Source organism: Phyllostomus hastatus, unplaced genomic scaffold, assembly GCF_019186645.2.
Source record: "Phyllostomus hastatus isolate PE091 unplaced genomic scaffold, TTU_PhHast_1.1 phas_contig_40, whole genome shotgun sequence".
NCBI lineage: Eukaryota > Metazoa > Chordata > Mammalia > Chiroptera > Phyllostomidae > Phyllostomus > Phyllostomus hastatus.
Window position 1 is genome coordinate 582,677 of NW_025333872.1, and position 25,433 is coordinate 608,109.

Here is a 25,433-nt window from a genome sequence, read left to right on the forward strand (position 1 = left end):
AGGAGGAGAGGAGAGAAAGGAACAGAAAGAATGTTTGAAGAAATAATCACCAAAAACTTCCCAAACTGGGTGAAAACCATTAATCGACACACTAAAGGAGTTCAACACACTCCAAATAAGATAAACTCAAAGAAATCCATACCTAGACACATCATAATCAAACTGTTGAAAGCCAAGTACAAAGAGAGAATCTCAAAAGCAACAAGAGAGAAATAACTCATCATGTATAAGGGATCCTCAGTCAGATGAATAGTTGAATTCTCATCAATGTCAATACCCTGGTTGTAGTACTTTCTATCATTTTGCAAGATGTTCCTACTGGGGGAAACTGGATAGAGTGTATATGGAATATCTTTGTATCATTTCTTAAAACTGCATGTGAATCTATAATTATCTTAAAACAGAAAAATTAATTAAACACATACTTCAAAAGCAGCACTTGGGTCCAAGATGAAATCATAATACTAGTGCAAAGTATTTAGAACCGAGCAATGATAAAAATACTATGTATCAAGACTTGAGAAACAAACAACAGTGGTAATTCAATGTAAACTTATAGACTTAAATGCTTATATTAGAAATGAATAAAGTCTGAAAATTAAAGAACTAAACACCCAACTTAAGTTAGAGAAGTAACAGAGTAAATTGAAAGACAGTGGAAGGAAGCAGATTAAAAGCTATTAGAACACCAATCAAGAAATAGAATAGGGAGGATCAACAAAGCCAAAAGCTAGTTATCTGTGGACGGGGTGTGGGGTGTGGGGGAAAGAAGAACTAGTAAAATTGAGAGGGGAGAAAAGAGAAGATATATTAGTCATGCAAAGGAGGATATAACTACAGATACAACAGAGATTTGAAAGATAATATTTTACAAAACTTAGATGAACAGATCCTAGAAAAATATAAATCAATAAATAAAGATCTCATATAATCCTATGCCCATTAAAGAAACTGAAGATAGTTAAAACTTCTTACAAAGAAACCATCAGGATTAAACAGTTTATTAGGTGAATGCTATCAACTTTTCAAGAAACAGTTTATTTCAATCTTATACAAACTCTTCCAGAAAACAGAAAAAGGGGAAATGTTCTTAAGTTATTGTGTGAGACTAAACCATAATTCCCAAAGCAAATCAACTACAGTCAGTCTCACTTGTGAGCCTTGATGCAAATATATTAAAGTATTAGCAAAGCAAATCAGTGATGTATAAAAGAGGCAATAAGTTGTGACAAAGTCAGGCTGATCCCAGGGATACAAGACTGGTTTAATATTAGAGAACCAATTCTCTAACAGTAAAGGAGAAAATCAATTGTCTTAATAGATGCAGAAAAAGCATTTAATGCAATTCAACTTTCATCATGATAAAACTTTTAAGAATGAAATGATCTTTCTTAATCTGTTAAAGGGTGTCTAAATACTCCTAAAGCAAACATCACTCTTAATAGGTAAATGTCAGAGGCATTCCCTTGAAACTGACTAACAAGGCAGGGATGTCTATCTACTATAACTACTTCTACCCAACATTGTGCTGAGGTAAGAAAGAAAGGAAAGGAGGGAGGAAGGGAAGAAGGAGCCTAATGTTTGAAAGGGGAGGATCAAAACTATTATTCACACCCTAACTGGTATGACTCAGTTAGTAGGGCATCAAACCTTAAAGCAAAAAGGTCACCAATCTGATTCCTGGTCAGGGCATATGCCTAGGTTGCAAGTTTGGTCCCCAGTTAGGGTGCTTATGAGAGGCAACAGATCAATGTTTCTCTCTCACATCAATGTTTCTCTCTCTTTCTCTCTCCCTTCCTCTCTCTCTCTAAAAATAAACAAAATATTTTTAAAATTATTCACAAATAATATAATTATCTACAGAGAAAGCCCTTAAGAAGCTATAAAATCCCCCAGCTGGTGTGGCTCAGTGGATTTAGCACCAGCCTGCAAACCAAAGGGTTACTGGTTCCATTCCCAGTCAGGGAACATGCCAGGGTTGCAGGCCAGGTCCCCAGTAGGGGGCACGTGAGAAGGAGCCACACATTGATGTTTCCCTCCCTCTCCTTTTCCTCCCCTTCCCTTCTGTCTAAAAATAAATACATAAAATCTTTTTTAAAAAAGAACCTATAAAATTGTTAGAAATAGGAAGTTTAGCAAGTTAGTTAAATATTAAATATGAATATGAAACAATAAATTATACTTCCAATATTAGCAACTAATAGAAAAAAATTTTAAATACTATTAACAGTATAGAACCTAGTGGCAATGACCTGGCTACATTATATTTGATTTTTAGATTCTCTAGAAGAAATCAAGAACTCAACATGCAGCCATCTTTATGGCTATGATTTATTACAGTGAAAGAATACAGAGCAAAATCAGCAAAGAGAAAAGTCACAGAGGGTGAAGTTTGGAGGAAATCAGGCCCAACCTTCCATGAATCCTCTCCCAGTGGAGTCACAGAACACACTTAATTCCCTCAGCAATGAGGTGTAACGGCACATGCGACATGTAGTCTACCAGAGGAGCTCATTAGGAACTATGCTTAGGGTTTTTATTGGGGGCTGGTACTTAGGCTCCCTCTGTCTAGCGTATACCCAAATTCCACCCTTCCAGAAGGAAAGCATGGTGTTCGACATAAACCATATTGTTTGCACAAGGCCCGGGAGCCACTCTTATCAGTTAGTGCAGTGAGAGCTTCCTGAAATTCAAGTTCCCAGATACCAGCCACAGGCCAACCTTGTAAGCAGGCACATCAAAGGTTAGCAGTCGGGTCCACTATGTTAACTCTTCCCTTTTGGCATTCTTTCTGCCATATTGAAATGGAAAGCGAATTTATCATAGTCACTTTTCATTCACTTAGTTCTGGAATAATACCATTTAACTTTAGAAATTTTTTATATTAACTTTTATGAAATTACCTAGTCTTAAAAAGTCAATAAAATCATGAGGTGTAGAAATAAAACAAGAGATCTCCTGTTTCATCCTAATTCAGCTCTCCCAATCTGAAAGCAACTATTACCAACTCTTCAGTAGTTTCTTCCAGCATTTCTTTCATGTCTAAATAACATGCATTTACTGCTAGCTCTTGATTTTTCAATTTTATCTATTATCTTTCAACTATAATGAGGATTTAATTTATATTGCTCACCACTTCATATTCCCAATATTGTTTTATCATAATTACTAGTTAAATATCTACTGTTTTTCATTTTTACGATTATATATTATAAATGTCTGCAAATGAGCCACATAGGTTCAACCAAAATTATACTTCTTTTTCATCTTTTTCAAGATGAATATGAAATAATAAATTATATTTCCAATATTAGCAACTAACAGAAAAATTTTTTCAAATACTGTTTACAGTATAGAACCTAGTGGCAATGACCTGGCTACATTATATTGGATTTTTAGCTTGCTCCTCCAGTCTTCTGTCAATCTGTGAGCCCTTCTTAAACCCTTCCAATAAATTCTCTTTTTCCCTGAGACAGCTAGAATTGGGTAATTGCCTTGCCTAGAATTAATAGCTGCTTGTTTTAATATTTTCATTTTCTTTGTATATATTATTAAATTCATCTGTAAACCCTCCATCAGTACTGAAAAACCTACTTTCATACAGTGAAATGTATCTGGTAATCTATCCAATCCAATTTTTTTTTAATATAAACTTGGCTCTCAGTATTCTGAAATGTTGAGGGAAGGGGAGGGGAAGGGGAGGGGAAGGGCCACTGAAGGGCCACTGAAGATTTTGATCTCATGAAAACATTTTTTTCAGTTCCCTACTGAAAGGATGAACGGGCTAAAAATGTTTTCATTGGATTTTTCTCTGATCCTCCTCTGGACCACCAGTTTCCAGCAATTTGTACCAGCTTCCCCCTTCCTCTTCTTCCATCCTGAGAAGGGAAATGGTGTGTCCGTACAGTATGTAGAGTTACATTTTAATTCCTATTTTCAGCTTGGTCTCTGCCCTTACTGGTGCCTGACATGCCCAAGTCCAAGATCTCCTTATTTCAATTTCTTGAGATGGTAAACTTCCAAGGAGTATTGAGGAGCTCTGACAAGATCCAACAGCTCTTTTACAGATTTTTCAGCCAATCCAACTTTCAGGAGTACCTGCAGCCTCCTACTTCTAAGCCTTTTTAGCTTTCTAATGTGAATCAGTTGGTTTTTATGGCTCTTTCTGCAGACTTGTTTTAGCTTTCTCTGATTTGTTCATCCATCTACTTTCATTCTCCAAAACTTTACTGACAATTCTTTGTTCTCGTGGATCTTTTTGTAAAAAAAAAATTCTTTACTAAATATTAGTGAAGTTTGGGTGATAAATGCATGCTTAATCCACATGTTTTAACCATCTGTCATCAAACTTTCCCCAAATGTCCCTCTCATTATAGACTACTACAGTGTAGAGTGTGGATTAAGTTTAAATCTGCCATCATTTCATTGCCTATTTGTTCCAGCTTTACAAGTTCCTTTTTCTTTCCTTGTCTTCTGATTTATTATTCCTTTTTTTGTGTTACAGCTTTTTTTCATTCTCTTAATGATCAGTCTAAAAATTACAATAGATATTCTCTTTTCATCAGCTTAATTGTAGTATAATTTACATAAAACAAATTACAGCTATCCAGTAGGTCAGTGACTTTTAACAAACATATTGACACCTGTGTTTCTCCATTCAAAACTAACTGACAGAACATTTCCACCATTCCAAAAAGTTCCCTCATGCCCCTTAAGTCAGTCCTCTCCAACTCCAGGCAACAACCAATCTATTCTCTGTCACTACATATTACTTTGCATTTTCAAGAATAAAAATGGAATTATAGATTATGTTACAGCAGGTTTTCTTGACTAATCAAAACCCAAAATTATCCCTACAACTTTACCCTTTTCCCAGAAAATACAAGGATCTTATTAATCCAAGAATTCTCTAATTATCCTCTAATCCACCACTTTTTAACTTTAATATGGATATTGTATTTGTCAGGGTTCTCCAAAGAAACATCTGTTATAGTTAAAATGTGTGGATTAAGCATGTGCATTTATTTCCCAAACTTCATTATCTATATAGTGTTTATTTTAGGAATTGATTCAAGCAATCATGGAGGCCAAGAAGTCCCATGACCTATTGTCTGGAAGCTGGAGGACGGGGAAGGCAGGTGGTAAAATTCAGTCCAAGTCTAAAGACCTGGGAACCAGAAGCACCAATGCCCAAGAGAGGAAAATGGATGTCCTTGCTCAAACAGAGAGCAAATTCGATCCTCCTCTACCTTTTTGTCCTATTCATGCCCTCAATGGACTGAGTGACGCCCATCCACATTGGTGAGGGACATCTTCTTTACTCAGTCTACCCATGCCAATGCTAATTTCTTCCTGAAACATGCTTACAGACACATCCAAAATGTTTTACCAGCTTTCTGGGTATCTCCTAGTCTGTTCAAGGTGAGATATAAAATTGACCATCATACATATGAATCACCTAGGGGGATCTTGTTAAAAATGCAGTTTTTTTGTTTTGGGAGGTGCTATTATTTTGTGTATTTTTTCTTTCTTTAGTAAAATTATATCAAATAGATGGCTACTTACAGGGTTGTTCTTTTGCTAAAACATGGAAATAACATTTGTTTATGGTGCCCTAACTTCATTCATGATTTAGAGTTTAGAATTTCATTGAAATGCTAATTGATAGTAGAAATAAAAAGACATCAACTCAGTTTGAGCAATTTATACTTGCCACACTGCCATATTTTGCCATGTATAATGTACAGTTTTTGCCCAAATTTTTGAGGGTAAAATAAGGATGTGCATTATGCTTGGGTAGTACTAATTCTGTCTCTATATAAATGTTTTTAATTCTTTTATTTATACTTATGTGTTAAAAGTGTAACTGTAGAAAGCAATAATGATATCCGTATACAAAATAATACCTTCTATAATACAAAAACCCCCCAAATATCTAAATATTAATAAATAAATAATTGAATTAAAAGAGCTTTTCCCTTGAAAGTTTGGGCCAAAAACATTAGTGCCCATTATACACAGCAAAAATATTGTATTTACTTTGAAGCATGTGGTATGTCTAACTACAATTCAAGTCCAAAGAGGTTAATGCAAGTCATACTAGACAGATAATTTAAACCATATTAATTTGTGCTCTCTTGCCTCACTAAAGCCTAGAGTGAGGAACTATGCAGGCCATTTACCTCTTCCAAAAATCATCAGGGACTACTGCCTCTCTCCCATTTTTTACCCACCATTTCCTGAATGTATCTAAAATGGTGTTACAGCTTTCTCTGCTGGTGTTTGGCCATCTAGCTGGGGGAGGGGGTTGTTTGTTTGTTTGTATTTTTGCCCCAAACCGTAGCCAACTCCCCCACATCTGCATCTGACCCCTCAGAGGTTTCTTGCCTTGGTAAACTAATAACATGTTGTAAAGAGTTGACAAAGATATCCTGGGATGCTGGGGGAAAAATGGAAGGGGAGGCTCTTTGTATTCACATTTCCATTTTTAAATCTAAGTGGTGAGAACATTCTCCTACTCCAATTAAGTTAGTTTCTACTTAGAAATGCAGGATTTTAAAACTACTATTTGGAATCAAAGGTCACTGCCTCTGTTTGTTGAACTTAATTACTGTATGGTTCAATGGAAAGGCCAGGGACTGGTGAATTTAAACTCTTTAAAAGTAGCCAAAGATTAAAGTGAATTAAATTTCGTGCCTCTGGGATTTTTGATACATGTCCCAAATTTGTTTTTATGAACATAATTGTCCCATGTTACATTTAAGATTACATCATAGTGAACTGGTTATTTGTGCTATTACACAAACAGAACACAATCCCAAATGTCAAAAATAAGTGAGATCAACTATAATGTTACCATTAAGAAACTGGAAGTTGCAAATGGAAGAGAAACACTTAGATTGAATGTCTTCTATGAAACCTTTAAACAGAAAAACCCAGAAATTAAATATATTAGGTAACAACACATTTTCAATAGCATTAAAATCATTATTTTATTTACTGTTACAAGTGGAAACCAATGCATTTTCTCAAGGTAATTAATGATACAAATGGAATTGTGCTAAATAAAATTTAAGAACATCCATCAAAAAATGTTACAAATCATAAGTATAAATGGTTTTATCTTACATTTTAAAAGAACAAGAAATGAAATTCAGTATCTTTGTTTCCATTCATCTTCAGTTTTTTGTTTTTCTTAACTAAAAGAAATTGTAAAAATCTTTTGCCCCTGGGACTTTTCCTTCCTCAATAAATCATCTTTTATTTCACACCATCCCTCCAAATGATTATTCCCCTTAGTCTTAGAAGACGACATTAATTCATACTATTTCATCTTCAGTTTTAAAATATTACCCTGCCCTTGCTTAGCTCCACAAGCCACTCCTAAAAAAAAAGTGGTTAACAGAAGTATTTTTGCTATCACTTTGTCAGAAGGTGCTACCCTGTAAAACAGGAAAACATCGTTGAATACAAATTAGTTTCCTTTTATCAAACTTGCAAATTCAAACACAATGTATTTAAATTCCTTGGGATAATGAGCATCTATACTTCAAAAGTAGCAGTACGTTTCAGTTTAAACATGTGGGAGACTTGGGTCCTAACACTTGATCCTCCTTCATCCTCTGATTCCAGAATCTGTATCCTTGATTTTCAGAACCAACCAAGAAGTTGTGAAAGTTTCACTAAGCTACACCACCAGCGTGGGCAGAGGAAACTCTCTCAAAATACGTCACTCATCTTCATACTTAAAGGCAGTTTATCCATACGTTCTCTATAAACATCATTAAATATTGGTGCTTGGGACTTCAGTCGTGCGAGGTAAACTTTCCAATTAAAAAGTGGGCGGCAAAGGAGCCGTCTTCTTTTGATTACATCTGAAAGCCTGAAGTTGTCATTTGTCAAGCATCTTTTAGAAAGCCAATTATTGCCTTAAATTAACGGACTCCTAGCCCAATCTGGTTTAAGGAGAGAATGTTTCTCGTGTCTACAGTGATAAAAACCAGTTACCAGACGTCCCTAAGTAGACTGACAAACTTTGATGTTTATTTACTCTTTTTAAACCCAGAGGGTAGAGGTGGCACAATGAAAAGTCAGGTCTGTTTCCTAGGGGTGTCTCGTGAGCAACAAGATGCTAACCTGTAGACAACAGAGGCAGATCTTTCCTAGTTGTCCGCACTGGGGGAGGGGATGGACGTCACTGAGACCTTTGTCCTCCGACCGAGCGGGAGGGTAGGGGGTGGGGGATGACTTTCTGGGAAAAGTGCAGGCACCTGCACCTCAAGAAACTACAGACCGGTTTTGACTTTACTGACTGCTCTGGCTTAACCTTTGAAGGGGCCCTCGAAATGCAAGGCGGCGGAGGGGGGGGGGGTTGTGCCCCAAACCTCAGTCAACACCCCGCGGGCATATGGGGAGGAGACTGCCCATTCTAGTTAGGGATCCCCGTCTTTCCCGACGAGACCCTAATGTCCCAGTCTCTCGTCTGGCTCGCCGACGCAGGGCTGGGCCTGAGTGACTCGGGGCTGCAGCGGGCGTAGACCCCGTTTCTGCTCCGCGCCCCTGCCGCGTCCGCATCGCCACCGTGAGGCCGAGCCGGGGACCGTGCCCCGTGGCGGCGGCGGCGGCGGCTCCGCGCTCCTCAGCGCCGCCCCGGCCGCCGCTGCGCCCGACACGGGCGGGGGGATATTTTCCCGTTTCCCCCTCTTTCGCGCTCTCGCTCCCGTTCAGCGGGAGAGCCCGCGGAGCCAGGGAGGGAGCGAGAGAAGGGGTGGAGGTGGCGGGGGGAGGCCGGAGGGGCGGATCCTGCCTGGGGGCTGATCCCTCCCTCCCTTCGGCCGGGCTCCGTGGCGGTAGCGGCGGCGGCGGCGGCTGCTCCATTCCCCCTCCTCCCCCGGGAGCGGTGGTGGCGGCCGGGCTGGGGCCCAGCGCGGGCCGGGAGGGGGCACGACTGTGCCCACGGAGGCCAGCGCGGGAGGCCGTGCTCCGCTCCCCGGGCCGCGCCGACCTGCTTGACCGCCGGCCTGTCCGCGCCCAGGGTCCCCCGAACGTTGGGGCCGGGCGGGCGGCTGAGGTAATGGGGGCGTCTGCGGGGCCGGACAGAGCGGGGGCGGGGGCAGCGGGGCCTACGGGACCAGGGACTGCGCGGGCTGGGGAGGGAAGCGGGGGGCTTTCCGAGCGGGGCGAGAGCAGTGCGAAAGCCTTCTCCCATAGCGCGAGTGGCGGCGGGGAAGAGGAAGGCGGGTGAGGGGGGAGCAGAAAAGCGAGGACCCCCTCCTGCAGCCGCCATCTTGTTTTTCCCCCCGGGCTCTGGAAGCTCAGCCGCCGAGCCCCGCCCCCGCCACGCTCTCCAATTGGTCATGCCTGAGGAGAGTTCCACCCCCTGAGTGTCCCTTAGCCCTCCGGGGTTTTTTAACGGGCAGGTGAGACGACCAATGGGCGCTCGCTTGTATGCCCCGCTGTTTCGCTTGTGCTAGCTTTCTGTCCGAGGGTCGGGCTTTGAGTCAGTCGGTGTGGCGCGCTCGCCCCTGCCCCTGAGGTGGAGGTATTATTTCCTTGCTCCTCTGAAGGGTCAAGATTCTTCTGGAAATGGTGCCCCTTTAAAGGGGCAAGAGGCTTGGCCGCGGTCCTCGTCTCATGAGTATCTCTTGTGGGGCGCAGGGGTACAGACTAATTGCAGAAACTCTTCTTTTTGGGGGTCCTGGGTGGTATGGGTCAGCGAGGTCTCAGGGAATGCGCAGTACACCTCTGGGGGGGTGTTCGAGTTATTGGGAGGTGTGTATGTGGGGAGGGTTGTATGGGATGAGAAACTCCCGCCAAAAAATAGACTGTAAGCTCCTTGTGGGTGAACTCATTTCATTTTCCTCAGCAGCAGCCCTTTTCCCTCTAGAGTATGACCACCAGTGTCTAGAGGCTTGGGCGGGACCAAAGAGGTCTCCCTAGCCACTTGCTGCTTGGTGGAGAGATACCTGAGCTGCCGGGGAGGGAGGAAGGATAGAGTTGCATTAACAAAGGGGCCACAGCCTCTCTGAACTATTTCACGCTAGAAGTGAGGTAGGTTTTCACACCTGTGTAAGGGTCTCCATACCCTTGAGGGGGAGGAGGCAATAAGGCAGTCTACTGTCACAGGCTACCCTCAAGGAGTTGGCCTTTATAAGATGTATAGTGGCCAAGGGCCTTGGGAACCTGGACAGAGTTGCTGTGATGATCGTTTCCTTTGGCTCCAAATAGGATGGGTGCCCTTCTGGCACTATTGCTCAGCCACTTTGTTTTTTTATTGTTTCAGTCACACTTCAGGATTGGAAGACCTTTTAAATGATCTTAATCATACCTTACTGACAAATAGCAATCTTTAAGAGGTAGATTTTATTGATTTCATTTTACTGATGGGAGTATAGACGCACAGAGAGTTTAAGTGACTCTTTAGGTCATTTAGGGCCAAGAATAAAACCTAGATTGCCCCAGAGGCTCTCTTTTGCCAGACCAGGGCATCTCTGTGGTGTTCTTTCCTCCTAGTAAGATGAGTTGAGTAGGTTAAAGATCTGGGTTTGAATTGGAGCTTTATCACTTGGGTGTAGTGACACCTTTCTGAACTTTTTATTTATTCATCTGTAAAATGGAGGTGATGATCATCATTGTCATCATCTCCGCTTTATAGATAGAGATGGTAGGCTTTTCAACCCAGGTGTCGAACTTTTTCTCCTTGAAATCCTCTTCCTGTTCATACCCTTTCAAGTCTCTACCCACACCTCAGGGCAACATATCCCCAAAGATCTTTCCTGGTAGTGATGGCCTAAGTGACTGCTTACCACAGATCCTTTGAGCTTGTCATAGTTCTGACCATCCAGAGAATGAGGTAGAAAACTTCTGGGCTTACTCTTTGCTGCATAAGACTAGACTAGATACAAGTATTTTGAAAAAAAGGGCCTTTTTGAAACAGAATACATTGAGAGTTTACCACAGGTATTGCCCCATTCACCTTGGCCTTAATAATGAGGGCCTCAGGTCAGCTTACAACTCCAGTGACACTTGGGGCCACTTCCAGAGCTTTTGCTTTGAGATGTACTAGCCAGTGTCTCCTGAATGCTGCTTTTTGCAGATAAAACCCTGAATACTATAGTCTGAAATCCTTAGACTGCATGAGATAGATAATTTGTGTGCTTTCACCCCTTTAGCCCTGGGCATGTTCAGGGGGATAGGGTTTCTGATCATGGTAAGATGGTTTGGAAGAAGACTCCAGACCTGTGAATTTGCGATCCTTTGATGGGACCACTCTTCATGTCCAGAGCTTAAAAATTGATGCTGTTCTTGTTTTCTTATCTGAAGCCTTAACCACCGCCCCCCTTTCCATAGTTAGCAGTCCCACAGCCTTATGTTTGTATCGTTTGGATCTATTTATTTGTCTGTCCCTTTAATCAGATATAACTAGAGGGCAGGTATCATGCATGTTTTATTTCTCCTTTCATTCAATTAGTACTTATACACTCAAGTTGAATTATTAGTTGAGAGGAGAAATACTTATACAATAAATATTTTAGTACTTATGGGAGCCAGGCACCATTCCAGGTGCTGGGGATATACTGAACAAGACAGGTACAAATCTCTCCCCTCATAGAGCTTATATTCTAGTAGAAGGAAGCAAACATACGTGATAAAGAATAAATTCCACAGCACAGTAAAAGATGGTGAGTGTTACAGTGAAAAATAAAGCAAGATAATAGATTGCTGGTAGGGTAAAAGGGATTTTCAATTTTAGATAAAGAGGTCAGGGAAGGTCTCACTGAGAAGTAGTGTTTGTGGAAAAACTTGTAGGAGGCAAAGGAGCAAGCCATGGGGACATCTGGGGGGCAGAATGTTCAGAGGGGACATTCAGTCCTATTTCTTGGTTGGCTGCTTGATCAGACGGAAGGGTGAATAAGTATATCCACTTCAATGTCTCCTGGCCTTTTCTCCTTAGGCCTGCCTGTTCCCTTGTTTCCCAGGTGCCATGAGGAAGCCTCAACAGAAATCACGGCAGAATGCCGAGGGCCGGCGTTCCCCATCCCCCTACAGTCTCAAGTGCTCACCTACCCGGGAGACCCTGACATATGCCCAGGCCCAACGGATTGTTGAGGTGGACATTGATGGACGCCTGCATCGTATCAGCATCTATGACCCACTGAAGATCATCACAGAGGATGAGCTGACTGCCCAGGATATCACTGAATGTAATAGTAACAAGGAAAATAGTGAGCAGCCTCAGTTCCCCGGCAAGTCCAAAAAACCCTCATCCAAGGGCAAGAAGAAGGATTCCTGTTCCAAGCATGCACCCGGCACTTCCTTCCACCTCCCACAGCCCAGCTTCCGCTTGGTGGACTCAGGCAGTCAGCCAGAAGCACCCCCATTGCCTGCTGCTTACTACCGTTACATTGAGAAACCACCTGAAGACCTGGATGCAGAGGTAGAGTATGACATGGATGAGGAGGACTTTGCCTGGTTGGACATGGTGAATGAGAAGCGGCGAGTAGATGGGCACAGTTTGGTGTCAGCAGATACTTTTGAGCTGCTGGTAGACCGGCTTGAGAAGGAGTCATACTTGGAGAGTCGTAGCAGTGGGGCCCAACAGTCACTCATTGATGAAGATGCCTTCTGTTGTGTGTGCCTGGATGACGAATGCCACAATAGCAATGTCATTCTTTTCTGTGACATCTGTAACCTAGCTGTACACCAGGAGTGCTATGGCGTCCCCTACATCCCTGAGGGTCAGTGGCTATGCCGCTGCTGCTTGCAGTCTCCCTCCCGGCCTGTGGATTGTGTCCTCTGCCCCAATAAAGGTGGTGCCTTCAAACAGACCAGCGATGGGCACTGGGCCCACGTGGTGTGTGCCATCTGGATCCCTGAAGTCTGTTTCGCTAACACCGTGTTCCTGGAGCCCATTGAGGGCATTGACAACATCCCACCTGCCCGTTGGAAACTGACCTGCTATATCTGCAAGCAGAAGGGGCTGGGTGCAGCCATCCAGTGCCATAAGATGAACTGCTACACAGCCTTCCATGTGACATGTGCACAGCGGGCTGGGCTTTTCTTGAAGATTGAGCCCATGCGTGAGACCAGCCTCAATGGCACCATCTTCACAGTGCGCAAGACTGCCTACTGTGAGGCCCACTCACCGCCAGGTGCTGTCACTGCTAGAAGGAAGGGTGACTCCCCTGAAAGCCTCAGTGAGGCTGGGGATGAGGAAGGGCTGAAGGAAGGCTGTGGGGTGGAGGAAGAGAAGGAAGAGGTGGAAGAAGAGGAGGAAGATGAAGGCCAGGGGGGAATAGGTGGCCCTGTTAAGGGAGTGCCTAAGAAGAACAAGATGACTTTGAAGCAAAAGATCAAGAAAGAGCCAGAAGAAGTGGGTCGAGACACACCCTCCACTGTCCCATTGGTCACCGTCCCACAGATACCCTCTTATAGGTGAGCCTGCCCAGGAAGGTACCCTAGAGACTCATGGTTTCTTCTTGGGCTGGTGTTGGCCCTGAGCCAGGCCTCCTTCCCCAAGCACTGTTGGTGAATGTCTGTTCTCTTGTGGGCCCTCAAATTTCTCCTTTGGACCCTGGGCTTGCCTAGTCCAGTTTGTAGTTTTGATTATGTCCTCAGAACAATGTATATCCTTTGGTTCAAGGTGAGACAAACACTCAAGTTGCTTAGAATCTCAGGCGACAGGATGTCTAAGGCAGTATCTTTCAACAGGGAGGGGTACAGGTGGCACTTTGGACAGGATAATTCTTCATTATTAGGACTGTCCCAGGTGTTTCTAGATGCTTAGCATCTGTGGTCTCTGTAAATGCCAGTTGAATCCCATCCTTCATTGCCTGGTTTTTGTGACACTTAAAATCCTCCCCACATATTTCCACAACTGGAAGTGATACAGCTACTTCCAGTTTACTGGGTCAGTATGGATTTCTGCTCTCCAGAAAGCTTGGTCCTGGGAATGATGGGGATTTTCAGGAGGGGTGGAGGTAGTGTGGGGAGCTCCTCTTAAAAAGCTTTTGGATTTAGGATCACTCAGTTCAGCTGTGTAACTAAGCTCACTGAGTGTGGAGAGACCAATGTACTTGTTAAACTACCAGGGAGGTAGCTGGAGCTGTTGGAGGGATGGGAGATTTTCTAGCAGAGGCTCATCTCAAGGGTGATATTCATGAAAAAGTATACAGTGTTAGAGCAGGAAGGAGCCTTGGAGATAATTTATCTAATGTAGTCCTTGCACCTTCTCCCACACCCCCAGATGAAGAAACCGTGGGCCACAGGAGGTAAAGTTGTTCACTCCTTTATTTATTCAATGAGATATTTATTGAGCACTTACTATATGCCAAGTCCTGTTCTAAGGGCTGGGACCAGGTGGAAAGTGGCAGACTCTAGACCACAAGCTGGAGCTCATGATGCCTGTAGGTTCTGTACCTGCTGTCTGTCTCACTTGATGAGAAGAATTGGGAGGAGTACTAGAGGGTAGTGAGAATGACTTCTATGAGGAAAATAGGCAACCAAACTTGTCAGTTGGGAAGAAGACACAAGAGTGTGGAAGGTTAGGGGAAAGAGGCTCTTGTTGCAAGCCATGGCTTGAGTTATAATTCTATCGACTAGAAATATATCTTCTAGTCACAGCACTGTTCCAGGCTACCCTCTTCCTTGAGATGAATGGGTGAATGCTTAGTCCCCTTCCACAGGGTGGTTGTGTCCTGGGATCAGACTTTTTGTTGTGTCTGCTCTCATAGATATTTCTTGCAGGCTGGCTAAGAACCAGACAGACCTACATTTGAATGTTGTTTTTATCACTACCGACCTTTGGCAAGTTACTTAACTTCTTTAAGACCTAGGATATTTATTTGTAAATGAACCTACTTCCTAGAGTTGTGAGAAATAAATAATACAAGTAAAGCACTTAGCACAGTGCCTGGCAAATAGTAAGCACTCAATAAATGGTGGCTGCTGCTGCTGCTATTTTATTATTGTTATTCTTTTTTCTATCTGCACAAATGCTATTGGGACCCTCCAGAGCCAAGAGGTTGTAGAGGGAGGGGGCTGCCTGCATCAGGGCAGGTGTGCTTGGCATGGGCGTTGGTGGGGGATCTGTTCTTCGGGGAAAAGTTTAGGCCCTGATTTTGTAAGCTTGGCTTTGGGGCAGGAATGTCTGACCCAGGAAAGGTGCAAGGCCTAGGTGAGTGATATCAAGTCCAATATGCCCATCCTTCTTAGGTCTTACCTTCTTGTTCAGCCATGCTTATCTTCCTTTCAGTGGAGTGGGATGAAGACAAAGCAGTGGAAACACCACAGGAGCTCTGAGGCCTTGCTTACCTGGTGGATAACCAATTATGGAACACAGCATGGTATAGCAAAGAGATTGTGGATTCGGATCCCACCCTAGCTCCATCATCTTATTAACTGCATTAGGAACTTTGACATTTATTCAACCTCTGTTCCTAAGCTGCCTTTCCATCTTTTGTAACATGGGAATCATGTTACCCATCTTTCAGTATGGGTGTTAGGATAGAGATTGTAGGCTTTCGTGAATTCTCTTTCTGCCCCTTTCCCTTCCCTCCACTTGTTACTGGCTTAAACTCTAAACTTAAGACTTCTCTTTTAGGGTAGTTTAGCCAGCCAAGTTTTCAGATTCTCCATCCTCTTATACCTTTAGATCCATATAAATATACAGTTTGGTTAAACATTAGACATTTTTAGGCTGCTGAGGTTTTTAATGAAAAACCAGAGGTAAGACAACTCAAGGGGTTGCACTTGGGCTCAGGAAGGAGTAGCCTGCTGTACTTCTACTAGTTTTCCTTCTAGCTTGGCCATGGACTAACTCCCTCGTCTGGTGGGACCCACAGCCACAGGAAATAGAGACCACATTGCCCATAGCTTACTCAAGTTCCTGTTCTCTTTTGCTACCTTTATCAAGAGAAGGCTAGGGTTTTTGGGCTACAGGCCTGTTTCTTAGGAGTTCAGGACTGCAGGAAGCAGGGTTTCTGGGAGAGGGTCATTTTGGAGGTTTAGGGTTATGATGCAGGAGGTGGAAATTCAGGTGAATCTGAGCTGCTTAACTTGGCTGTCCTTTTCAAGCCTTTCTCTGAGGTGAGGCATTTGGCCACTTTATTCTGTGTTTCTTTATAAGCTTCAGAAATGAAGTAGGGTCTGGAGAGGAGGCTATAATCTGCGTTACCCACTGATCCTGCATTTCACTTCCCTGTGCCTCTACTCAAGGTTGAACAAGATCTGTAGTGGTCTCTCCTTTCAGAGGAAAACCCAGTTTATGCAGCGGCTTCACAACTATTGGCTGTTGAAGCGGCAGGCACGGAATGGTGTCCCCCTCATCCGGCGCTTGCACTCCCACCTGCAGTCCCAAAGAAACGCTGAACAGGTAGGTGACATGGTGATTTGGAGGTGGAGGGGTAAAGGAGGTGGAGAGTAGAGGAGAAGGAATGATGGCTGGGGCTCCCCCTTCCCTCAGCCCTCTGTGTATCCTTTGCCTTTATGTGATCACCTCTCTAGGTGGTCTCTCCCAGGAACAAACTCCAGCACTATAGAGCTCTTCAGACCAGACAGCAGCTCCTTCTGGATGGGAGAAGTTTGACTTTGGAGCATATTTCAGGGGATAGTGGAGAGCAAGCCCAACTTTCTGTATATATGGAGAAACCTTTAGATGTGGCAGAAAGGAAGAATTAGGATGAATGAGAGCCAGGCAGTCACATGGCACAAATTAGGAAAAGTTGCACTTTCGTCAAGACACTATATGCCATCTGCCAAAAAACTTTTCATAGAAAAAGCAAGATTTACCATCTAAGCTGTAGTGCATAGCCTGCTCAATTGTCATGGCCTTTTAGCCACTAGCAACTGAAGTTGCTATATATTTAGTGTTTTCTGCAAGCGTAGAGGCCTCCTGAGAAACTTTTAACATTTTGTTCTCTTTCCCTCTTCACTTGCTCCATTACTTCTGCCTTTAAATGTTCCCACACTGCTACTCCAGAGATGAAGCAGCCCTTCACATGACTGTGGTGCCCTCTGCATTCTGTCTGATTCCACTTTTGCCTTTTGTAACTAGAGTCCTGAGGTGCACGTTTATATCCGATCCCTCCTCAAAATGATCCACATACTCCCCTGGAACATCAGTGACCTCCTCCCAGCCCAGCAAGTCTTTTCTCAGATTCTCACTTTAGTGACTGTTAGGCCACATTTGACACCTGTCTTAGACGTTCTCTGTGACACCATTTCCCACCTCCTCTACGCCACAGACTGCATCCATCCCTGTGCCCATCCACTTCTTACTCCTTGATGGTAACATTTCCAGGGGCTTAGCTGCCTGCCTGTCTGCTTGGAGAACTTGTCTGCTCACATAGTTGTAAATAACTGTGGCAGTCACTCCAGGTTTCTCGTCTTGTCCTCACCCTTGTTTTCTGCCCTTAGTCCCTCTAGGGCACAGGAACTATAGATGTCCATGTAGATGTTATTTCCTATAACTCAGGTATTAGAAGCTGATTTCATTATCTTCCTCTTAGTAAATATATTTCCTCATTATTGTCATGAAACCACCCTTCTGACCTCAGATGTTCCCTACCTTATAGTTACTCCTGACTTTTCCCTCTATAATGAGCCACATTTAATCACCCCCTAAACTCTTTGGGAGATTTATCAGTATATAGCCCTTTGTCTCTATTCTCCTGCTACACTGTTCATCTATGTACCTTGTATTATCAGTTTCAGCAGTAGCTTTCTAGGTGGTCACCAATCTCTAATTCTGTCTTTGCTCTACAACTGGTAATGACTTACGTTCCATTTTCCATCCTGTCACTTCCTTTTCCAGAATATATTTCCTCTCTCCAGGCAGGCCATGTCCAGGCTTCAGGCTATCTTTCCTGGCATTTGAGGCTTCTTGTCAGCTGGATCCTGGATCTTCCTTGGCTTTTGTGGTTTTTCCAGTTCCTCTGCTCTGGCCAGCCCGTTTTTTTTACCAAGCAAAGAATCACTAATTCTGCCTCCATGCTTTTGCTCTGTGTTTCCTTCAGTTCCAAAAGAGACCCTCCTTACTGCTTTAGTCATGTATGTTCATCACTATGTGAAAACCTAGAAAGATTGCCTCCCCCAGGAAGCCTTCCCTGACCTAACCTCAACCCACTCAGACCCTCTCTATTTTATATTCTCTCAGCATTTTATATTTAGTCTATCTGATCAGTTTTTGTTGTCTTTTTGCTACTGTGCCTTTGTGTGTCAAATCCTGAGCCTCTTCCTTCCCCTTATTACACTATAACTTCTTCTAGGTCTGGAATCATGTATGTGGTGGTAGTGTTCTAAAGTCAGTTAGTACAATTTTTAGTGAGAACACTTTGTTTTCTAGCCCAAAGTCAAAGCTCTAGGCCCTAGAATCTAGGGTGAAATTCTTTCCACCCTGAGATGTGTATTAGTTTCCTTCTGAAATTCTTTCCAGCCTTGAGGGGCACAGCTGCTCTCTGGTGTCCCCAAAGGTAGGTGAAACAGTCCCAGTTCTCACCCCAACAATTATTGTGCTACAGTGAAGAGACATTATTACGAGGTCAGGGAAGCACACAGGAGGAAGGAATGGGGTGGAGAGGGTGTGGGAGGCCTTTGAGGAACACGGTTCAAGGAAGGGGTTGGGACTCTTACTTGCGAAGGCCTCATGAGGTTTGAATTGGGAGAGGACTTTGAGTAGGAAGAAGGCCTCTAGCTCCTCCTTCCTTTCTCTTCCCTGCTGCAGCGAGAACAGGATGAGAAAACGAGTGCAGTGAAGGAAGAGCTGAAATACTGGCAGAAGCTCCGGCATGACCTGGAGCGAGCCCGGCTGCTGATTGAGCTGATTCGGAAGAGAGAGAAGCTCAAGCGGGAGCAGGTGAGGAGGAGCTCTGAGCCCCATGGCTCTTGTTCAAGAACTTTTTCTCCCACTTTGAGTGTGTTACCAGGAGACCTGGAGCCCCTGCCTGGTGTAAACTTTCTGCCCTTCTTGCTGCAAGGCTGCCTCCTCTGTTGTGCTGCTGATAGCTTCTCATTGGGAGTTCAACTTCTGGTGACCTCAAGCACAACCTTAATATATACTTGGGCCAATCACTGGAGTTTCTTACCTGGACTCTCAAGGGGAGCCTGGCCTTAAGTATTTTGAAAAGCTTCTGAGGCCATTCTGATAGACGTCATCTCTGGCCTGGGAGCTTCTGCGGGTGCTCACTAGGCCCTTAAACACTTATGGTCTTGATCATTTAAATTTTCCAACCTCTATTCAAGGGTATTTTAAGCCTCTAAGTGTGTGGAATGTTGAGGTTGGTAGTTAATATGAACTATGGCACCAGACTGCCTGGGTTTTAAATCCTGACTCTGCCACTTATTACTTGGGTGACATTGAGTAAGTTACTAAATCTCCTTACACCTCAGTGAAATGAAAGTAATGATAGAACCTACCTCATGAGGTTGTTGTGAGGATTAGATGACTTACATATTTAAAGAGCATAGAACAGTGCCTCACATAGATTAGGGGCCGTAGAGTCAGCTGCTGTCATCATCATTATTGATATTCTTTGCCTCCCTGAAGTGTCTACTGCAGTGCTCTGCACATGGCAAAGAGCAAATACTATTGAATGAATGATAAGCCCAAGCTGTTTTCTCTGGTCCAGGTCTAGTAGCTATTACTTTCAGGCTTCATAGGCCTGGGTTAAAGATGTTCTTTCTCTCTTTCTCCAAACTCCCACTTCACTGTTCAGCCCCAGCGCAAGGCCTGAGTTTCCACCTCTGAGACTGGGCAGCTCTTGCCATACCTAGGTGGATGGCCACGGAGGATATCTCAGGACCTTCTCCATGGATTCAAACTGTCTGCTATACCAGGCCTGGTTCTGTAGCTGAGCTTTTTTCCTGCCTCTGGTTCATAGAAATGAAAGGGAAAAGGAAGCAAGCAGACCTGTTTTGATAGAGCCAAGAGGCAAGACTTTTCATAGTCTGATCTATGGCTTCCCAACCTTTGCACAATAGGCACACATAGAAAATAACATTTCCCAGCATACTACTGTAAATACGTGAGGCTGCTTGCTGCTTGGGGGGTAAGCTTGGAGGCCCCAGTCACTCCAGGCCAACCCAGACTTCCAAAGGCCAGTGGGATCAATATCTCAGCACGGTAGGTGGGAATTTGGGCTCAAGGCACATTTTATGTCATCACTGTGCTCCTTGGGCGAGTTCAAACTCCTGCAGATCTGGATTCAAATCTTGTCTCTGTTCTTTTCTAGCCAAGTGACCTTTGGTTAGTAAGGACTCATCATATTCCTCCCAAACCTCAGGTTTCAGATTTATAAAATGGGGATAAGTTGCTCCTTCAGGGTTATTGTGATAACTAACATAAATATTGAGGCAGTGTAGCAAAGCCATCAAAAGCACACACTGTAGAATCAGGCTGCCTGGGACGAGTCCCAGCTCTGTCCCTTATTAGCTTGTGACCTTGGGCCAGTCAGTCTCAGTTTCCTCTTTGTAAAATATCTCATCTGCACCTAACTCATATATTCACTTATGTTACGTAAAATGCTTAGAATGTTACTTGGCACTTAGAAAGGACCATAAAAGTATTAATTATTCTTATAGTTGACTCTTGAAAATTATGAGCATTAGTGGCTCTGGCCCCCTACTTAATTTAAAATCCACATATAACTTTTGACTCCTGAAAGATTTAACTACTAATTTCTTACTGTTGACCAGAAGCTTACTGCTAATATAAATAGTTGATTGGCATATTTTGTATATTATACGTATTATGTGCTGTATTCTTACGATAAAGTAAGCTAGAGAAAAGGAAATGTTAAAATCATAAGGAAAATAAAATACATTTACAGCATTTATTGGAAAAAAACAATGTATGGATGGACTTGCTCAGTTCAAACCTGTGCTATTCAATTGTCAACTGTATAATTATCGTTACGCCAAATTTTGGTGTGGTGTTTGGTACATAGGAAACATCCACATAGTGGTAGCTGTTAGTTTCTTTATTTCTAGGCTATAAGTTAAGTGTTAGCTTCTTATAAACTGGTCAACTTAATAATAGCATGTGAAAATTTAATTATAAAAAATTTTTATAAAATTTGTTACACAAAAAGTCCAGTTGTCAAGAAAAAGTTCAGTGCCTCTTTGTGGCAAGATGGGGGGAGGCGGGTGTGTCCTGATTTCTGCCCACCTCCCCACAGATCAAGGTCCAGCAGGCCGCCATGGAGCTAGAGCTGATGCCATTCAATGTTCTGCTGAGGACAACACTGGACTTGCTGCAGGAGAAGGATCCTGCACACATCTTCGCTGAACCTGTCAACCTGAGTGAGGCAAGTCCCTCTACCCCACTTCCTAAGTGGTGAGCCCCTCCTAAACTGGCAACAGGATCTGAGTAGGCCAGGAGGGTGTTGGGTGACAGAGTGTACAAAACCTGGGGGTGTCTGGTAAGGCTAGCACACTTGCCCATGGCAGGGGTCAGCAGGCCAGGGTGGGCCAGGGCTCTGAGGCTCTGAGCTAGCCCAGAATGGCCAAACCACAAAACGGGGAGGCAAAAGTGCCTGTGAAGGGTGCATCTGTTTGGCTAGTAAATGGTTGTTGTAAATGTACAGGTTTTATATGTTTAGGTTCCAGATTACCTGGAATTCATATCCAAGCCAATGGATTTTTCTACTATGAGGAGGAAGCTGGAATCCCATCTGTACTGCACCTTGGAGGAATTTGAGGAGGACTTTAACCTTATAGTTACCAACTGCATGAAGTATAATGCTAAAGACACAATTTTCCACCGAGCAGCTGTCCGCCTGCGGGACCTGGGAGGGGCCATCCTGCGGCACGCCCGGCGGCAGGCAGAGAACATCGGCTATGACCCCGAGAGGGGCACCCACCTGCCCGAGTCACCCAAATTGGAGGACTTTTACCGCTTCTCCTGGGAAGATGGTGAGAAGCCTGGGTGGGTGGAGAGGAGAGGGGCCAGAAAGAGGCACAAGGACAGATCCCAGAGTGCCAGAAATCCGGGTGGGTCTTGGGGCCATAGGGTAGACTCTAGGAGCAAAGCTTGGGGTAGGCACAGGCTGGAATACACCTGCTTGTGGCTGGGACAGTTCCAAGGATTGAAGTTTAACTAATTCACTGAGCACTTCCTGAATGGTAGACAAGGGAGATCAGGTACTAGCTGTCTGCTTGAAAAGCTAAGGCCTCAACTGGGGTCTTCCTCTCCTGGACCCTTCTGTATGGCATTGGAGCCATGGGGGAGGGAAGTGCAATGCTGCTGTATGTCATATTCAGATGGAAGAGTGCAGGTACAGGACTAAAAAATGGAATTGCCTCTGAGCCCCGCTCTCTGCCTGCCCCTACGCTCTCCTTCTTGATAGCAGCAGCCAAACAGTCACTGAGGCCAGGGGATTGCCAAAGTGCCTCGTGCCTTCTCCATGGAGCCCATAGATGTGACTGTGGACTGCTCCCTGCAGATGTTTTCCAGATTCTGATTTTGTCCCTGTGGCTGCCTTGTGAGCAGCAGTGGTGCCAGGGCCAAGGCCCCAGAGTGATGTTGGTGGAAGCCAATGGCCCAGGCATTCCAGAATATTTTGCATCTGAAGGGTTCAGCCCCTTCCCCTTGCCCTGGGCTGAGCAGGTCCTTCAGTCCCTTCTGTGCTTCCTTCTCCCTGGCAGTGGACAACATCCTCATCCCAGAGAACCGGGCCCATTTGTCCCCGGAGGTGCAGCTGAAGGAGCTGCTGGAGAAATTGGACCTGGTGAGTGCCATGAGGTCCAGTGGGGCCCGGACTCGCCGTGTCCGCATGCTGCGCCGGGAGATCAATGCTCTTCGGCAGAAGCTGGCCCAGCCGCTGCCACCACAGCCACCCTCAGTGAACAAGACTGTGTCCAATGGAGAGCTGCCAGCAGGGCTTCAGGGGGATGAGGCTGTGCTGGATCAGGCCCCGCAGGAGGAGCCAGAAGATGATGGGGACAGAGGTGAGAGACAGGCATGGGCAGGCAGGGTAAAGGAGCAAGAATTAAGCTGAAATCCCATAATAGAAGCATCTTTCCTTGAATCTAGGTCTGACCTTTGTGGGCAAGCGGAAGCCATCAGAGGGGTCACACACTCTTCCATGTATACCCAAGGATGATATTCAAAATACTTAACAATCAGTAGAGACCACAGTTTATCAGTCAGAATAGATGTTGACTGTTGTATTGGAGCGTACCTCTGGTGGCCACTGATGGAGATATTTAGTCACTGGGTTGTGGGCAGGCAGGTCAGGGAGTGTCAGATGCTGGGGCCCAGCAGCTGTTATTAACCAGTAAAGAAGTATTTCTGTATTTTGTACCTGATAATGGTTATGTTGCACATACCAGTTAAATATCAACTCACCTTATACCATTATATAGAGAGGCTTTTAGAGCAGCTCTGGTTGTGGTGTGGGGGATAGAAAAGAGAGACTCTAAAGACAGTCCGGGCTCTCAGACTACTTCATGGCTTTGAGCCTAGCTGGCCAAGTCTATAGGCTCATCCCAAGCAGAAAGTCCAAATTAAAAAAAGACAGCTGGGGAAGTAACTCTCAGAGACTCAGGCTTGAAATCTGAGCTGTTTCCCATTCTTTCCACTTCACTGGGGACAGAATTGTCCCATCTACCTGTCCTTGGATCTGAGCCTGTGTCTGGGGTGGGCCTGTCATCCATACATTCAAAAAGTTGGGAATTATTTCCAGAGGGAAATGTGCAGCAAATGGCCCATTTTATTTTAGGTTGGAAGAGAATGGGGACATGGCTGAGAGGACATATTTGGCTCCAGAGGGCTTTGTGTTCATTGTGATTCTTCCTGACTCCCCATGGGGAGTCCTCATGCCCCTAGTGTCCCCACTCCCGGGCTGTGGCAGCACAGTCACGCCCAGTGGCCCAACTGCAACAGCTGCTCCTGGAGGGTTTCAAACAAAGGTCTCAGGATTCAGATTAGGGAAGTCTTGGCTGTGGTTTAGAAGTCTCAGTTTTAAAAGTTTCAAGGTGGTAGGTAAATGGACATGTTTGGGAACCACCAATTTAACTTGGCCTCCTTTTTCCCTATCTGTAAACTTATTCTTTCTGCTTGTCCCATTTGCTTCACTTGGGTGACATAAAACAAAATACATTGAAAGATGGAAAAACACTGGAGCCTAATGAGAATTGTAGACCCCCAATCTGTGTAGCTGAGACTTACCTAATTATTGATTAAACAGGGGGCTTTCGACTCTCTCGGATATAGAGTAATGGTCTGTAGCCTTCGCTTCATCAGACTCACCTAGTCAGCTTAAAGAAAATACCCCACCTTTAGAAGTTTGGTTTCACTTGGTCTGGAATGGGACCTTGGCATTGAAATTTTTAAGAAACTTACTAGGTGATCTTAATTCATATTCAGGGTTGAGGACTACTAGAGTCAATAACACTGAGACCCACATTCTCTTTGCCTCAGACTGAGACCTGGGATGCTTCTCAAACCTTGTAATAGCCAGTCCTTTTGGTTCTTGGCTGTAAGTGTCAGTATCTGGCATGTAGGGACAGACTTTTTCTAAAATGTTCAAGCAGGTTCTCTTTTTCTCTAACAGATGACTCCAAACTGCCTCCCCCACCAACCCTGGAGCCCACTGGGCCTGCACCTTCCTTGTCTGAGCAAGAATCCCCTCCAGATCCCCCCACTCTAAAACCAATCAATGATAGCAAAACTCCAAGCCGATTCCTAAAACCCAGAAAGGTGGAAGAAGATGAGCTTTTGGAAAAGTCACCTCTGCAGCTAGGGAACGAGCCCTTGCAACACCTGTTCAGTGACAGTGGCATCAACAGATTGTCCCTCCTGGCCTCCGATACCCCGGCTGGTGCCCCACTCAGTAGTGTGGGCCGCCGCACCTCAGTCCTCTTCAAGAAGGCCAAGAATGGGGTTAAGCTGCAGAGGAGCCCAGATGGGGCTCTGGAGAATGGTGAGGACCATGGTGCAGTGGGCTCTCCTGCCTCTCCTGCCAGCATCGAGGATGAGCAGCACTCCCGGAAGCGGCCAAGGAGCAGGAGCTGTAGTGAGAGTGAAGGGGAGAGGTCCCCCCAGCAGGAGGAAGAAACAGGTGACCCCGCCTGTGACTTCTCTTACTACATCTCATCTGCTTCTCTGCTTTGCTTTGCCAGCCAGAACCTTCTCCCATTGGCCACCTCCCTAACGGTCTCTGTGGATGCCAATAGTAGCACCGAGTACTCCCTAGCTCACAGTTGGGCCTGGCACATGATGAGTAGTGGCCTGGGAAGATAGGCTGTGAGCACGTATTTTGAGATTGTTAATTTGTGTCTGGGGCTCTTTTTTGCCCTGAGGAGCATGCAAAGCTGTATATCGTATAATGGGTCCTATCTTTATTTTAGCTCATGTATTCATCAGATATTTGTATCTGACATTATTTTAGGTACTGGGCAAAAATCTCCTCCCTTGGAGGGGACGTAGACTAAAA

General features: G+C 44.5%; 1 protein-coding gene across 3 annotated transcripts in view; it reads left to right on the top strand.

The window, feature by feature from the left end:
- Positions 1-8,816: 8,816 nt before the first annotated feature.
- BRPF3 (bromodomain and PHD finger containing 3) overlaps positions 8,817-25,433 on the top strand; it is a 33,557-nt gene continuing 16,940 nt past the window's right edge. The window contains exons 1-8 of one of the 3 annotated variants that reach the window (XM_045843001.1): positions 8,817-9,070; positions 11,954-13,434; positions 16,216-16,372; positions 18,722-18,853; positions 21,174-21,302; positions 21,597-21,909; positions 22,642-22,944; positions 24,552-25,058. In XM_045843001.1, coding sequence (XP_045698957.1) covers positions 11,984-13,434; positions 16,216-16,372; positions 18,722-18,853; positions 21,174-21,302; positions 21,597-21,909; positions 22,642-22,944; positions 24,552-25,058 — 2,992 coding nt within the window. In that variant the 5' untranslated portion in view covers positions 8,817-9,070; positions 11,954-11,983. The remainder of the gene's footprint in view (positions 9,071-11,953; positions 13,435-16,215; positions 16,373-18,721; positions 18,854-21,173; positions 21,303-21,596; positions 21,910-22,641; positions 22,945-24,551; positions 25,059-25,433) is intronic. The other 2 variants (XM_045843000.1, XM_045843002.1) reach the window with 2 other exon arrangements.